This window comes from Triturus cristatus, chromosome 1_2, assembly GCF_964204655.1.
Source record: "Triturus cristatus chromosome 1_2, aTriCri1.1, whole genome shotgun sequence".
In the NCBI taxonomy this organism is placed as follows: Eukaryota; Metazoa; Chordata; class Amphibia; order Caudata; family Salamandridae; genus Triturus; species Triturus cristatus.
The window spans coordinates 397,343,393-397,359,712 of NC_140580.1; the positions used below are offsets into that span (position 1 = coordinate 397,343,393).

The 16,320-nt window shown below is 43.1% G+C and overlaps 1 protein-coding gene across 2 annotated transcripts in view; it reads right to left on the bottom strand.

The window, feature by feature from the left end:
- ASAH2 (N-acylsphingosine amidohydrolase 2) overlaps window positions 1-16,320 on the bottom strand; it is a 323,355-nt gene that overhangs the window by 227,660 nt on the left and 79,375 nt on the right. For both annotated transcript variants that reach the window (XM_085605439.1, XM_085605430.1), the window contains exons 5-7: window positions 11,628-11,804; window positions 6,188-6,315; window positions 10-87 (exon numbers count right to left, since the gene is read on the bottom strand). In XM_085605439.1, the coding sequence (XP_085461565.1) occupies window positions 10-87; window positions 6,188-6,315; window positions 11,628-11,804 (383 nt within the window). The remainder of the gene's footprint in view (window positions 1-9; window positions 88-6,187; window positions 6,316-11,627; window positions 11,805-16,320) is intronic.

A 16,320-nucleotide genomic window follows, 5' to 3' on the forward strand; every position in this document is an offset into this window, starting at 1 on the left:
ATAAAGTACCTGATGATTCCTAGGCTATTGTTATTCAAATCCACCATCTTCAAAAGCACCATCTCCTTATCAGTGTTGGAGTTGTATCTGTGAAATTAAAGGGAAGCCAATGAGCTTTCACATAAATACATGATGTACAAATGGTGCTCTAAGTACAATAAGTCATCTTCTGGTCTATGGCAGACTTCAAACCAGTGGCGACTCCTCCATTAAGGTGGAGGAGCGTTGCCCCACTGATTGAACTGCAAGCTGAATACATAAAATAAAATGATAATAACATCTGTTATTATCATTTGGTTTTCTGTATTCAGCTTGCAGCTAAAGCCAGGGGAGCGGGCTGGGCTCACTGCGTCACAGGGGGAGGAGTGTTGGCAGCACCTAAAGTGCGCATGTTGGTTTGGCCGGCCGTCTCAGGCCGGCCAAATCTTCAAGCGCACTCTGCATGTTCTCCCCCCAGGCTGTATTAGAGCCTGGGTGCAGAGCATGCACAGCCTGCCAGCCCCTGTCTGCGCACCGAACCACGACGCTCAGACCAATCACATCGCTGCAAAGGCAGCGTAGTGATTGGTCAGGGGATTGTGGGAGGCTGTGTGCTTCCTTGCAAGGAGGACGGAGGAAGAAGAGGCAGCGGTCGGCCTTATAGGTTAGTGTCTTTTTAAAATATTTTATTATTTCCCACCCCTTCTCTCCGACCCCGCCCCCACCACCCCTGTTGGGTTGCAGCGCTACTGCTTCAAACTATTTATTGAGCCTTCTATTAGTAAAAGAGAAGAAATTGTGTGCCGACCAAACCCCAAGTGACCTAAGTTGCTAAAATATGTAATGGCAAACCTTGATTTCTGCAGACATAGGGTATGATTTAAAAAGGGCCCCCCCACACTCTTGGCGGAGGCCCCGCAGTTGTGAGGGAGTCTCTGCACGCAGAGCGGAATCTCTGCAATAAGAATTCTCATTGTGGATATTCCGCCCCGAATGCGGAGACACCCCCCTTTACTGCGGCGCTTCCGCCAGGAGTACGAAGGCCCTTTATGAATCAGGCCCATAGTGCTTTAGAGATATTCATGCATGTTGCTTGCTAATATCTACAGATAGCAGGGCAAACATAATGTTTTATGACGCACTCCTCTGCATAACAGTGCACAAAGCACAGGCAGCAATAGCAGCTGTGCAGCCTGTTCTCATGCACTGATCAGACCCAGCACAGTCCTTGGTACTGGCAACAGCACAGACATCAGCAGCACAGGTATAGTGCAGAAGGCAGAAATGCAAGCCTAGAGGCTTGCCTTCAGGGTCCTCCTGATCCAATAATATTATATTGGTCTGCGTTAGGCACCGTGAACTGCTCTGAGCACTTCAGCTCTGATGGTGCCTGGCTGAGAGAGGATGGAAATGGGGTCTCCGAGCGAGGTTCTCAGGTCTCCTAGGAAGGGTGGAGGGAAACTATCTGATGCTTGAGACTCTTTTATTCCCCAGAACTTCCCACACTCCCACACCCTGCCCTTAGTGAACTTCAGCTGACCCTTAAAGATCCCAAACCTGCGCCCAGGTAATCCTAGTCTTCAGCCATCATCAGAGACTCTCTGCCTTTCTACAGACACCCTCAGTCAGTCATCGAACAGTCCTCAGAGAACGCCAGATCTTATAATTGTCTTCAATCCCCAGCACCAGTCCCTCTGACCCATTCTTTCAGCACTCAGCTCACTTTGCTGGCACACACTCTGTCAAATCTCCATTATTGACCACAACTTTCCCACAGACACCCACATCCTGCCATCAGCCCACGATGCCATCATTGTAATTGCCTGAATCTGTTCCACATTTCATGTCCTCACGATATGTAAGTTTCAGGATACAGGCTTGTGTCCCACTAAGAATCTACTTACATTCCTTGAATCTCTGATAACTATTTCTACTTATTAAAGTTGCCATGTCCGGCTGGACATTGGCCATAATATAGCACCAATCTTGGCTATATTCATTTTATGTTTAACAATTGTTTGCTTTCAGGGACCATTGTTTCCTGTAATACATAATCTCCCACGGTCCCTGTCTAATTCCTTTGGGTGCCCTTGTCCCCTTTTACGTAATCAGCCCACGATAAATCACCCTACGTTGATCAGTCAGCCCTGCAGACTCTCAGCCACACCCAAGTAGCCACCAGACTCAAATTCCCTCTGCAGACTCTTACATTTTCAGCTATCAATCAAAGGCTTCTACTAATCCCTGAAGACCTTCAGACGCCTAATGCTGATTGTCAAAGCCCATCAACTGGCCCACAGAAACTCTAAAACATCCTCTCCTGGCCCCTACAGCCTCCTTTCCCAGCTCTCTAAGACCATCAGCTGGTTTTATAACCTCAAAGAATCCATCTGCTGCCTCTCAGAGGTAACTGACAGCCCAGTCCAAAAAGGACCTCAACCGACCTTTACCCTCTCTGTGGAAACCCTCAACAATCCTCAAAGCCTTTCTGCTAGCCATTTTATGCACACTTTTTGAGACCCTTACATTGAAGCTCTTGGATGCTTTTAGACTTACTTCACTAGTCCCTAGAGTCACTTGCCTGGCCCACACATCCCATCTCCCTTCAGCTGCTTCCCACTGGGGATTTTGCGACCTGCATTTACTGTGCAGCAAGCAACTTTACTCTTCAGCAAATCTTAGGGTTACAACCTTTGCTTCAAGCTAAATACAAAGTTGAAGCTCTGCCCACCTAAAAGTGACAGCGCTCTTTTCAGCAACCTAATCATAGACATTTGTAATTGTTTTCTTTTGCATGCCACTTGTTACCACAGTCTTTCAGTTCAGTAGCAATGTCAATAGGACCATCGTGCCGCAATGTGTGTTACCTGGAGATCACAAATCTTTTAGGCTATTTTAGATGCTCCCACCATTGGAGGCATTGTGTGGTTGCCTTTCCTGGCATCTGGTGCCCCCACCACATAAGGTGACCCTCCTTTGCATATTGTGGCCATTCTTGACAGCATGACATTACAGTGGCCCGGTTGTAAAGTGGCTCACCGAGGACATGTGTGCTTTCTAGCCAACATGGCATCTCTCGAGGTGGCCCTGATGTAAAGGCTCAGGCCCTTAGCATATTAGGGCATTGCTGATAATATGATGTCTTTGGAATAAGATGTCTTTTGTCAAGCAGTGGGCATTCTAGGCGTTATAGGTCCTCTGGCATAAAGTAGTTGCCCTTTGTGTATTGTGTGCTTTCTATGCATTACAATGCCCCTGGCATGAAAAAGTTATGCCTGGCATATTAATTTCGTTTTAAGCATTATGGAGACACAGGCTTAAGGTGCGTTTCCTTACCGTATTCTGGACATGACTGACAATCTGGCTACCATTTGTCAAAGCGGCCATGCTTGTCAAGTCTTGGGCATTATAAGCATTCCAGTTTGTTTCACAGCATATTCCTTCCACACTATTGGTAGCAGGGTGCGTATGTGTATGATGTCTAGCAGAAGTTTTGTATAGGGAGAGTACCCTTGCAGTAAAAAATACTGTGCATAGACATAGTTTAAAAATGTTAGAAGAAACTAAAACATTTCTCCTATTTAGTGCTGCCCTCAAAGAGGCATTATTTTCTCGGGCAAACCCTGTTCACCATTTTTAATAGAGATAACTTTGCGTCAGAACCCATGGGTGGCTGCATGGAAGCACCCCCTTGATGCAAAGCAATGCACAGCTGGGTTAGTGCTACTTTGCGTTACTTTGGGGCTAAGTTCCAGAGCAAATAAAGTTTTACGCTGCAAAGTAAACCCCAGAACAAAAGTTTATGCAGGTTTCCATCACTTTTGTGACGTACACCCAGCAATTTATTTTTAATAAATATTCACCGAAATGTTTGAGAACCCATCATATTTTATGTGGATATTTTAATTATAATTCATAGTGAATTATGGAATGATTATTACAGATGTTATTTCTTTGGTGTCAGAGGTATTTGCTACTATGATCTGGTACATTTCAAGATCATCATTAGTTATGAAGCTTTTTATGACATTATCTTCACTACTGGGGTCTGGGACTACAACCCGTAAGAATGGGATAACCTTACAGATAGGTCTCCACTCTAAACCTACAACCTAAATGGAAGCTCTAGTGCCTTGGTCTGTGAGTTCTATCTAACCTGAGGGACAGAGACTCTATTTACTGACTTAGATGATGAGATCTGTGTAGCTTCTTTTTCCCACCCAGTCTCCTACATGTAGATATTTTTTATCATATTATGAGACTAATCATTTCCTTTAAAGGGAAGGAACAGGAATGAAAGGAGACAGAAGGTAGATATGAAGACATGGCATATATATACAATTTTCAATCTGATGGGAGGTTATTTCAAATTGCATCCTAACAATGACATTTTAGTGGGTGTATGTCGGAACAATGAGTTCCTATACAACGAGTTCCTTCACCACGCGGTCTCTGCAACGATCCGCGTCTTAACCACGAATTGCTTTAGCACGCGTTCCTTTGCCATGATTTTCTCTGGTAAAGGAATGCATGGTAAACAGGTATCTGTGGCTAAGCTTACCCCCTCCCTCTCCCACGAACCTTAAATACACCCCCATGCTCCTAAAAACTACCCTGAACCCCCCACACTCCCTAAAATCTACTCCTAACCCCTACATTCCCTCAAAACTACTCGACACCCTCATACTCCCTATAAACTACTCCTACCCCCACATTCTAAAAACTACCCCAAACCCTCCACCCCCTAAAAACCACCCGAACACCCCATCTCCTTAAAACTATCCCGAACCCCCACCCCCAAAAAACTACCCTAATCCCTTCCTAACCCCTAAAAACTGCCCCGAATCCCCCACTCTCCCTAAATACTACTCCTAACCCCACTCCCACCCCCTAAAAACTAACCCGAACCCCCATCCCCTAAAATCAATCCTGAACCCCCACCCCCTAAAACCTACCCTGAACCCCCTCCCACCCCCTAAAAACTACCACGATCCCTCACCCCCTAAAAAATAGCTTCTTACCTGTCCTGTTCATACTGACGCACCTGTCTCCCCGCCCATCCCAAACACTAGACCGACTTTGCCTTAACCACGCACATGTGTGGTTAAGGCAAAGTCGTTGTTCAGGCAAGTCGTAGTTTAGGCAAGTCGTTGTTCGGCTTGCAGGATTCCAGAACTCATGGTTCTGGCCTTGTTTTTCCGGATCCCTTGCTAACCCCTAAAACTACCCTGAATCCCCCACTCTCCCTAAAAACTACTCCTAACCCCACCCCTACCCCCTAAAAACTACCCCCGAACCCCCACCCCCTAAAAACAATCCTGAACCCCCACCCCCTAAAACCTACCCTGAACTCCCACTCCCTAAAAACTACCCCGATCTCCCCACCCCCTAAAAAATAGCCTCTTACCTGTCCTGTTCTTACTGACGCACCTCTCTCCCCACCCATCCTGAACACTAGATCGACTTTACCTTAACCACGCCCATGCGTGGTTAAGGCAAAGTCGTTGTTCAGCTTGCGGGGTTCCGGAACTCGTGGTTCTGGCCTTGTTTTTCCGCGTGTTACCTGGTTTTAGTTAATTTATAGGGGAATTGCACAGAATGCTCCAATGTTTCCATCTGTAGTACCAAGTTTTCCCGAGGTGATGACTCTCCACCTTAAATGTGCGAAATATGGCCCATGTTTTCAATATTTTCACTAGGGAGGAACTGCACACCTGGTCAAACGTGAGCTGTCTATTTACATTAGATCGCATTTAAAGACCACCAACCCCCACAGAGAAGAATCACTTGCTTAGAATGCCTTGAAATATCTTGAAATATTTGTTGCCTTTGCCTGCAAAACTGCTTCTGCAACAGTTACCCGTTGCCAATATCGTTGGACGTTCTACTGTTGGATCCCACTTTGTCCAAACTTTTCTTAAGGAGGAAAACTCCTCTGGCCCCCATTGATGGCTTGATTGCTACGCTTACTTTGTACAATGAAGGATATTTTAAGCCCTGAGCTCAAACTGGAATAGGCCAATCCCTTCTTTCATAGTACAGGCGACCATTGAAGGGGTTATAGTGAGCGTCCTCTGCACCCCTCCAAATAATGCCACTTGTGGTGGCTGAATATTCTGAGATGTATATCTCTCAGCCCACATCATATACAATTGCATGAATGCTGGCAAACCTCATCTTGGCCAATGTAGTTGTTTTTCTTCCTTACTTGTCTCTCTCCTCCTGTGGATTTTCCAAATAGGAAAAGGGACTTCTGTTGAGCTGGCTATTTTCCACTTGTCCTTTGCTGATAAGTATTTTTCCTGCTTTCATATTCTGGTGTGCTCGATCAATACTCTGAAAACCAAAGGTAGCACATGAAATACTTCAACAAAAGACTAATAAAAGTTAATGTTTCATCAATGAAGACATTACCAGGTAACAACCCCTTCTACACCAGCTCTAAATGCACAGTACACATGAATAAACACTGTAGCCCTATTTCACAACGTGGAATTACACACTGACAACACAATTTAATTCAATACACTTATTACGAATTTGGATCTCTAATGAGGTCCGCATAAAGAATACACACAATTATTGCATACTAAGCATATTAAAATACAAGCACAGTTTATTTTCACAGTAGATAGGATAAAATACAAAAGCGGACAATGTGATAAATTTACAATAAAATCACTTCAATTAGTTAAAAAAGGAAAAACAAATGAAAAAGCAGTTATAAATATATCACAACAGCACTTTATGCACGAGTTAGTCCGTGGTAGAGGTATGGATATCCTTCAAAACCAGTTCCAAGATCTCCCTTAGATAGCAAAGAAGAATGTCCACAGGTAGAAGAAGGCAAGCAATGGCCCACAATGAGCAAAGTGCAGGTAAGAATATTCACCATTATAACGAAATACAGAAATACAAAAACCTTTACCGCAACAAGTAAATCGAGTTAAAAACATATGCAATTTGGAAAAATGCCATACAATAGCAGCTTTCATATTGGATCCTATTTTAAATAAAGTGCATCATGTGGCAGCAAAAGGTTATAGGCCAAAAGAAATTCTAAGGAGAATTAACCCCTTGGCTGCGGCAGGAATTCCGCCGCAGCGCTGGGGGGGGGTTTGGGGGCAGCGCGGTGGCGCTGTGCTCATGACGGAGCCACTCCGTCATGAGTCACGGTTGAGCTGTGCTCATGACGGAGTGGTTCCGTCACGACTCCGCCCACTGCGCTAATCGCCCGCACAGGCGGGGAATTAGCGCCGCGTGGGCGGAGCGGCGGCCAACGGCCGCAGCATGACGGAACCACTCCGTCATGAGCACACGGCACCCGTGGCTCATGACGGAGTGGTTCCGTCATGAGCGGGGAAGGGGTTAAAACATATACAACATTGACAACACTGATGCTCTAGGTTTTGGCTCAGTAGACAGCAGCACAAATAAATATATAGATGGCTGTTTGTTTCTTAAGCCACTCTTCGCTGATCAAGGCTTGATGTTATTGCCTGCTAAAGCCGGCCATTTTAAACTTCAAGTTGGAAAGAGTGGGGAACTTCCACTAAAATTAAGCAGGCAAATCTGTATAAATAAGGTGTATACGTACTGATATTTGCAGCACATTGCCTGCATAGAATAACGGTACATAATATAGCCTTATTGCCCACTGTAGCGGGCTATACCGGCTATTAAAGGCCCGCTACTGCATTAAAGGCCCATGCCGAAGGCGAGGGACTTTAACAAGGGAGCGGGGCTTTAATAGCCCATATAGCCCTGCTACGAAGGGCTATAAGGCTATTATAGAACATTCTGCCACTAGAGGGCATAATGTTCTAAAAAATAAAACAAAGGCCTCTCGAAGCTCGAGGGGATTTAAATCCCCTTGAGTTCCAAGAGGCCTTTGTAAAACATTGGAATGTTGCTCTGCGGGCCTTTACCGGCCCGTAGAAGCAGGGAGCACTCCATTGTCTTCAATGGAGCTCCCAACATTCCAATGTTCTAATTAAGGTTATGATAACCCTTTAAGGTTATGATGACATTTGCTAATATAAAACAACCAACACATTCCACACTGTGCATCTGACAAAGTTCAGGACACGGCCCCATCAGAAGGTTAGATCAGACTCCATCGTGTGTATTATCTTCGCAAGCAGAGAGCAGCATAGAACGGATCGGGAGATTCACTTTCATCCACTCTCATATCTGTGTCTTTGATAAAAACAAGAAAGGGATACACGCAGCTAATACACAAAGAAATACAGCCATATTAAAACGAGGGATAGTTTGCTAAGTTTGTAAACTCCGCCCTGAATGAAGGTAGAAAAACTTTGCAAAACTTTATAAAACTTAACCTGGGGCAATCATTCTTGCTATATCGGTTTTTAGGGATTCATCAAAATGAATTCGGTGAGAGAAAACGCAATTGAATTCTAACAGAGGTGTTATTGACTCTTTAGTTGGACGTGTCTTCTCATTTAATCTAGAATACGATCTTTAGGAAAGTAGGACCTCGAGCTGATGCAGACAGAAACTGATGAAAGATGGGCTTATCCCCTTGTTTTAGATTGCTCAAGGGCACAATCAGTTGAAATTGCACAATATCCTCAGATCAGTCAATGGTTCAAGGAGAGTCCTTCAAAAACGTGGACTCCTTAACTTGGTTCCACAAGTGATCATCATCACCTGATATGTTTGTAAAACTTGATTGTTTGACCTCACGGTTCTGCAGACAGATTTTATTCAGACTTTTGAAGGTCTCTTTAAGTAGCTGATAGTTCTTTTCATTAAAACGTATTTTTCAGTTCTGCACACAGGGGGACCAGAGGTCTGTGGCTGCCTACCTCAGACTACACACACCTGGTGCTTTAGCCAGAGCATCTCCACCCACCCACAGATAGCCTGTCAGTCAAAATGAAAAGCGTGCCTGGCTTTTGGTTGGAACAGTCTGAATTTCAGAAAACCCCACAAGATAAAGGGTATATTTCAGAGTGTTAACAAGAAACAGTCAGGTTCCTGCTAGGAAAGAGGAAGAGCAACAGAAAAAGGTTGTCTTTAGTTCCTCACATCCCATTGATAATACAGGAAAAAACCATAGCGGAGCCCCATTAGGCGTGGGGAGGAGGAGTATCCTGGGTGGTGTTACCACTACGTGGCTTACAAGATTTACCAGGTGCAGCAAGGCTCCGGGAAGGCAACATCTGACATAGACACTGGATACAAGGATACTATATTGGTTTTCCACAATAACCTATATTTGCAATTTTAGGCAAAATCACAGTTTCTAAGAAATTAGTCTGATATGAATAATCTTCAGATCTGATGGCATTTTGGACGAACAGGCCAGCTCCCTAAATGCATATTCTTTTATGTTACCATGGAATTAGCTTCACACTTTGACATGGCTCTTGGATGGCGTTAGAATGTATTAAATATTAATAACAAGAACATTATAAAATGACTGTAGACCCAACATCTTCACATTGTGCTCTTTGGCCACCTGGGTTCTTAATTGAGAAACATTTTGAAAATTTATAGATTTGTGGTTGGATGTTTGAACTTTGAAATTATATTTGAAATATAATCAAAAGTTATCAGTGTTTGATTTGTAAACTTAAATTAAGTTAGTGAGTGAAAAAAGTCTTCATTGGCTTAATTCTACACTGGCTGGAAAAAGTACCTCACCAAGGAAAAACAAATAGTTTCACTAACTTACTAATTACTATACCTAAGGGGTTTCTAAAGCTGCTTCCCCTCAGAGCTGTGGAATCTTTTAAAAGTCTGTGGGATGTGTTTGATGTCTAGGGAGAGGGTTTACTATGGAAGAGAGATATCTGCCAGATGGATTTGGACAAAATGCAGTCTCTGTGATTTCCTTGACCAAACATTTAGCCTCACTCATTTACTTATCTCATTGTGTACTAAATGATAGAGTGGAATACATAAGAGACAACTGGAAATTGGTTTTGGGTACCAAAAATTAGGTACCAAAAATGACACCCTCCTCTGTTTTCTTTGTGAAATCAAGCTGGACTCAAAAACCTTGAGTGCTGCCTGGGAGGAGGGAGGAAGATACCTTCTTCATTGGAACACGAAATACAAGGAGAGAAATCTTGAACTCTACATGAACCTCAGCCAGCCTAAATAATTAGTGCCAGAACTAAGGTTGCCATTCAACCATGAGTTCTTACGGCTGTGAAGGGTGTCCTCTGAGACAGAATGCTGAAGGGTCTTTATTGTGATGTCATGAGGACACTAGGACCCTGCAGGACATGATTTCCCAGGAGCCTAGACATCCCTTCCTGCCCCATCATCTGGAGTGGAAGTTTGGGGAAGGATCAGGGCAATTGGCATTCAACGTAGGGCATTGCAGGGCCAGCATGGGTGGAGTTAAGCTCCCTAAGTAGCAGAGAAAATGTAATAGAGAGAGCGAGTATAGTAAAGATTAACTTAGTACTATACTTTTGTGCTTGTGATCTGCTACCCAGCACTCAGGACATTACGGTTGTGAACATAAAAGTGTGCACAACCTGCTGAAAGGATTCCAGCTGCATGCTTTACTGGAGGACTGGAATAACTTTTCAACCATTTAATAGGGAAGGAGTCTTTCCTTAGAAAACTGACATTGTAATTGAACTATGGGTGGTCTACAATTTGCCCTTCCATATCGGAATATTTGGAAGCAGGGAAGGCTGATCCCACCTATCATGAAGGGCTTTACAGGGAGTTGCAGTCAGAGACAGGTTGTCAGCGAAGACATCTGCCCGTCTTCAATCTAGGCAATGGGTGTCTTGGTGCAGCTTTCACTTTACACCATGTGCCTGCACACATAGTGCCTCAACCTTTTGCAAGGAGTTTGGACATATGTATTTAATCCACCCTAAAGCAGTAAGGGCACCAAAAAGCCACAGCGAGTGCAACTGCCAGTTAAAGAGGTCTGGTGCACACCCAAAGGCTTTGAAGGAGGCCCCTGGTAGGTGTGGCCAGTCTCATAATGTAGCACAGGGCATCAGATTGTGCTGGCCTGTATTTGGATTACTTTTTTTGTTATGAATATATACCTTTACAACACGTATTTTACTCCGCAATACAATCACAACACGGTTGTTACAACGACCACGTTGTAACCACGCAATGCCATTATTTCTCAAATCATTACTTCGATTTGCAGTAGATGGCGCAGTAACATTAGAAATGTATAATTTACAATTCCAACTCCAGCCTACATAACTGTAGGGAAGGTGTTGGAATAGTAAACTATACTAGTCCTTATGTTAGGGTGCCATCTACTGCAAGTCGATGTAATGACTTGCGTAGTAATGGCACCGTGTGGTTACAAATCGGTCGTTGTAACGACCGCGTTGTGATTGTATTGCGGAGTAAAATCCCTGATGTAAAGGTTGTTTCCCATTTCTTACCTATTTGTTTTCAATGTGTCCCCTTATTTACATTGTAGGTCACTTTCTGCCATTTAGGAATAAGTTGCAAGTTTTACATATCACCATGCAATCTTTATCCATTTGTTTATACACATGTTATCATGCCACGGTTTTTCATGCCAGCTCCTTTAAAAGAAGGTTTAGCATCCTCTTTACTACATGAAAAAAACAAAAAGGTGAAAAATATAAAGAACAATGTAATTGGATTTGGATTGCTCTTACCTTCATAATTCCGTCAGAAATAGCATCGATAGATGGTTTGATGTATCCCTTACTTGTGATTATGAACAAGGTGTACTGGAAGTAGCCGGCCGGACCCGAATGAGTGTGTGTGCCGCTCAGTACAACGTTGTCCTGCCTGTAGAGGTTGCCATATTTAGCTTCCAATTTCTTCATTACCTTGAAAAAGAAACATTACTTTATCTCTTTTTGCACTTTATATACAGCGAGAACTTGGCACAAGGCATTACAGCTTTTTACAAAAGCACCAGATTATGTTACAAAAGATCAGATTCCTGTTTTTTAAGGTATGAGAAGAGTGACCCACCCAATTCATTTCAATTTATTTTAATTAGTGCCTTTTTATGATTGTTCCATCCTTTTTTTTTTTAAAACAAAATATCAATTTTATAGTGTAATTTATCATGTTCCTTTTATGATCCATTTTTATGTGATCGAATAAAGTTGAATTGAATTTAGTTGAATTGAAGTGATCTACCCAGAATCTCAGTATGTTGCGCAAACGCCATGCCTTGAACCTGGCTCAGGAGCTCTGGCCATTAGACCATATCTCTACCCCACTTTTAAGTGATTTCCCTATGGTTTTACATGTCTTAAATTTCAATACAGGCATTTGCCACTCTTGTGGGCTGCATTGTAAGCAAATGCCTACTCAAACTATCATATACAGTAAGTATATAAATGCTCTACATCATGTGCTGTGTAATTCTTTTAAGAAATGTGTTGATGTGAATAAAAATGGCACATTAAAAAATTCAAAAACTGATTATCTTAAAAAAAATAACGCCTATCAAATATTATCCTGCATTTTGATACTTTTCTTGATGAGATATGTCATTACTTTACTCTTCCTTGCCGAGGTTGGATCTGCCTGTTTCTTTTCAGTTTGGGCTTGCTTTATTTTCTGTCTATTGTGCGTGTTGTTGTGGTCTTTCTATGTGGTGGGAGACCTTATAATTACTAGGTTTAGTTTGTGTATGAATAGAGCTAAAATATGCATGCATGGTGCAATGTTCATGCGGGGGGGGGGGCTCCATCCTCTCCAATAAAGATCAATGTGCCCCACATGCACACCTCCTCTTTTTTATGATTGTCCAGGAATTCATTACATTTTCACATGACATGATGTATGTAAGATTTTAGAATCAAGTCATGATTGGTAAGATTGTAAAATTGATAGTACTTATATATAATGATCCAATTTGGCATTTTAAAACGCCTTTCAATGTTTCATGGGAAATCTAGACGAGTTGGTGACGGTGATTGGGGCTGAAATGGGACACTACAGGACAGCCGATGCACTAATTGTAACCAGGGGACTAATTCTATTTTGGGTACAGACTCTCATTTGCACCAGAAAAGGGGATTCCAAGTTGGCCATTATTGCACCATGTGCTGGTTGTCCCCTGTTCCTAACATATCTGGTGGTCATTTCTGGTGTTTTAGAACGATTCACAGCAGGATGGTGGCAACAATCGATGAAGCAGTGACCCTAGTTTGTTGTTGCTAATCATAGGCATTTTGGAGCTATTGAAAGAAGAAAGAGAAGGTAAATCGGTGGGTTGAGCCCTCCCTGCAAAGATCTGAGTGCAACCAACAAGTCTCATGGAAATTCTTACTGGTCATATTATCTTTTCAGATATAGGGATCAATCAAACGAGTCCCATTTAGTTCAGTAGGCAGCAACAGGTGTTTCAGTTTGGGGTGTGAGCCATACAGCCTAGAAAGGCCAATATGTCAATGGTATGAAGACACTTCAATGACATTTCAACACTAGAAAGACTCCTATAAGTTCAGGATGACTCTTGTTTTTTTTATACTGGGCTACTTTTGCCATTTGTTGGAACCGCAGTTTGGAAACGAGGGTGAACAACCCCAAAAGCCCTTAGGATCCTTTCTACCTCCTCTCATTCCCCTTCAAGAACAATAAATGCCAGAATAAGCACAGGGCCCTACTCGGGTGTCCGACACAACCACCCTTTCCTTTCCCACATGTTCCTTAACAACGCGGGCGGAACAACTAATACGCCTGAACCATGCTTTCCGTTTACAATGCAAGTGGTTATAACGGCTTGCCTTAGGGGAGCACTGTAATTTGGAATAGTAGAATTTACTATTTCAACTCCAGTCCCCGAAACAGTAGGGAAAGCATTGGACTTTAAAGTCCAATGCCCTTTTACCTAACGTATGTCATTGTAACAACTTGCGTTGTAAATGGAATGCATGGTTCAGACTCATTCATTGTTCCGCCTACATTGCAAAGGCAACGCATTGTTCAGCAGTCATGGTATTTGCTGTTTCCCGTCCAACTCACGTGCAAGTGGAGAAATATAAATGATGTCAAATATTTTAAAATATTTATTACCCCAATTGATATTTCCATAACATTCTGCTGTGAGGAAAACCTGCCTGGGGACTGAAAGCAGCTTCGAAAGTATTTTTAGAGTTGAGTATTGCTGTATTAAATAAAGTGTGAAGTCGGGTGGGAAAGGGTCACGTGGTAAGACTGCTGACCCATTTCCCATGCCCTTGTTCAGTGAGTGCATCAGAACAGACAGGGGTGTGGGTTCACTGGCAAACAACCCCCACCCCATTCTGAGCCCCACTGCTGGAGAGGTTCAGGAGTGTCATAAACTGGGGGCGTGGCTTAGGCGCCTTAGGAGATGGCCGCCGTTTACGGGAGCTCCGCGGTGGAGTGAAACGGCCGAACATATCCAGGATATTTTCGCTCAATTTCGGAGCGTGAAAATCACTTCTCCTAATGTCGGAAGTGCTGCTCCCTGATGTATGCTGCAGTTACTGACGTTTGGTGAGCTTTAGGATGTTTCTTTCGCCTCATATCGGCTGAAATGCACTCGCGGCCACCATTTTGTTTTTATTTTTCAGGCGCCCATCGCGTTTGCTGTTACTTTACCTCAGAGGATGTCTAGTGTTCCTGAAATGACTCCTTATACTGAATTTTTGCTGCACTTTCACTGATCTCCTTCATTATTGTGCGCTTGGTCTCTTCCTATTTGACCTTCACAGCTGTGCTTTCTTATTTTTTCGGCGCTAGTTATTTCTACGCTTGCACCCAGACTTGTGTGGCTTGAAGTCTCTCAGGCAGGGTTCCATATTACAGCCAGCTCACATTCAATGACATTGTGAATTATCCTGCACCTGGTAACTTCATACGGACACGTTTTCTTCTCTAGTTTCTTGCTGGAAATCACTTCCTCTCAGTTTATGACCATGGCAACATCTCGGTCCAATCGTAAAGACGCTCCGCAACCTGCTGGTGCATCCTTAGAGGACTTTAATCCTTTTAACATTTTACAGGAGAATACAGACGATCCCCTCAATGACTCTATGGCGATAAAGGGTCCCTCTTCATCTACGACTCGACTAAGTTCCAAACAGGGGTCCAAAATACCATCTTCAGCTCCCCTCACGCCTAGAGGGAAAGCGAACCCTCCTTCTCCTACTAACCCCTCTTCACCTCTTTCATTGGAACTTCTTCTTGAGGAGATCCGTGCCCTCAAACCCTATATGGAGGAAACTAACACTTGTTTACTGAGCTTGGAAGATAACTGGTCACACACTGAGCAACGGGTTGATGTTCTGGAAAAACGAGTTGAATCTGTTCAAGAGTTCGTTGGGCAAGTTCCTCTTATCCATAAAGAAGTTGAACATCTTAAACAACAAGTCGAACAGTTGGAAAATCGCAATAGGCGTAATAATTTACGCATTTATGGTTTGGCTGAAGGTCTTGAAGGTTCTAACGCAATATCCTATTTTCAGTCCTTTCTTCCAACTCTTCTTGGTCTTCCTGAATCTCCTCCATTGAATATCCAACGTGCACACCGCTTGGGTCAAAGCCCCCGTTCTTCATCTTCCTCAGCAAAACCCAGAGGAGTAATTCTGTATTTCCTGGAATATACGGATCTACTTAAAGTCCTGCAGGCAGCCAAACAAAGAGGAAGGATTTCTTGGAATGGTTCTACTCTCTTTTTCGCTCAAGATTATGCCAAGGTAACTGCTGATCGTCGGAAGAAGTTTTTAGATATGAGACCAGCTCTTCGCAGCTTGAACGTTCGTTATGGTTTGTTCCACCCTTGTCTTTTTAAGGTGACTTAAAACAACAGAACAGCCAATTATGAGGATCCTGCTGTCCTTCAACGATTTTTGGACTCTTGTACAGGAGTTTCCATGGACGTTTCTAAACCATAATATGTTGTGCATTTTTCTTGTTTCAATGATTTCATGTTTGTTCTGTATTTGTTTACAGTTGTGAATATCCTTTGTTTTAGTCCTATCTGTTCGTTTTGGTATTATTATACTTTTTTCACAATAATTATTTCTTATGCTCCCTTTTTTCTCAGTGTTCTCCGCTTCGCCTGGATGACGTTCCCTGTGCGTTTCGCTCCCCGCGACCTTTCGTTTGGCGTTTGGCCTTCCCCATGTGGCTCCACCTATCCCGTCATTTCTGTTCTTTTGTGGTATGTTTTTTGCTTATTGTATTGTTTTATCAATTGTTAATCCTGATTTGTCTTTCTCTTCCCACTTATCTTCACTTTTTCCTTCTTTTTCTCCTTCTCCCTTTGTTCCATCCCTACTTTCAGCTTTTCTATTGTGATGCTCATTTCTTTTATCTCTTTTCCTATCCTCATTCTCTTCTGCTGTCTCATATTCTTCT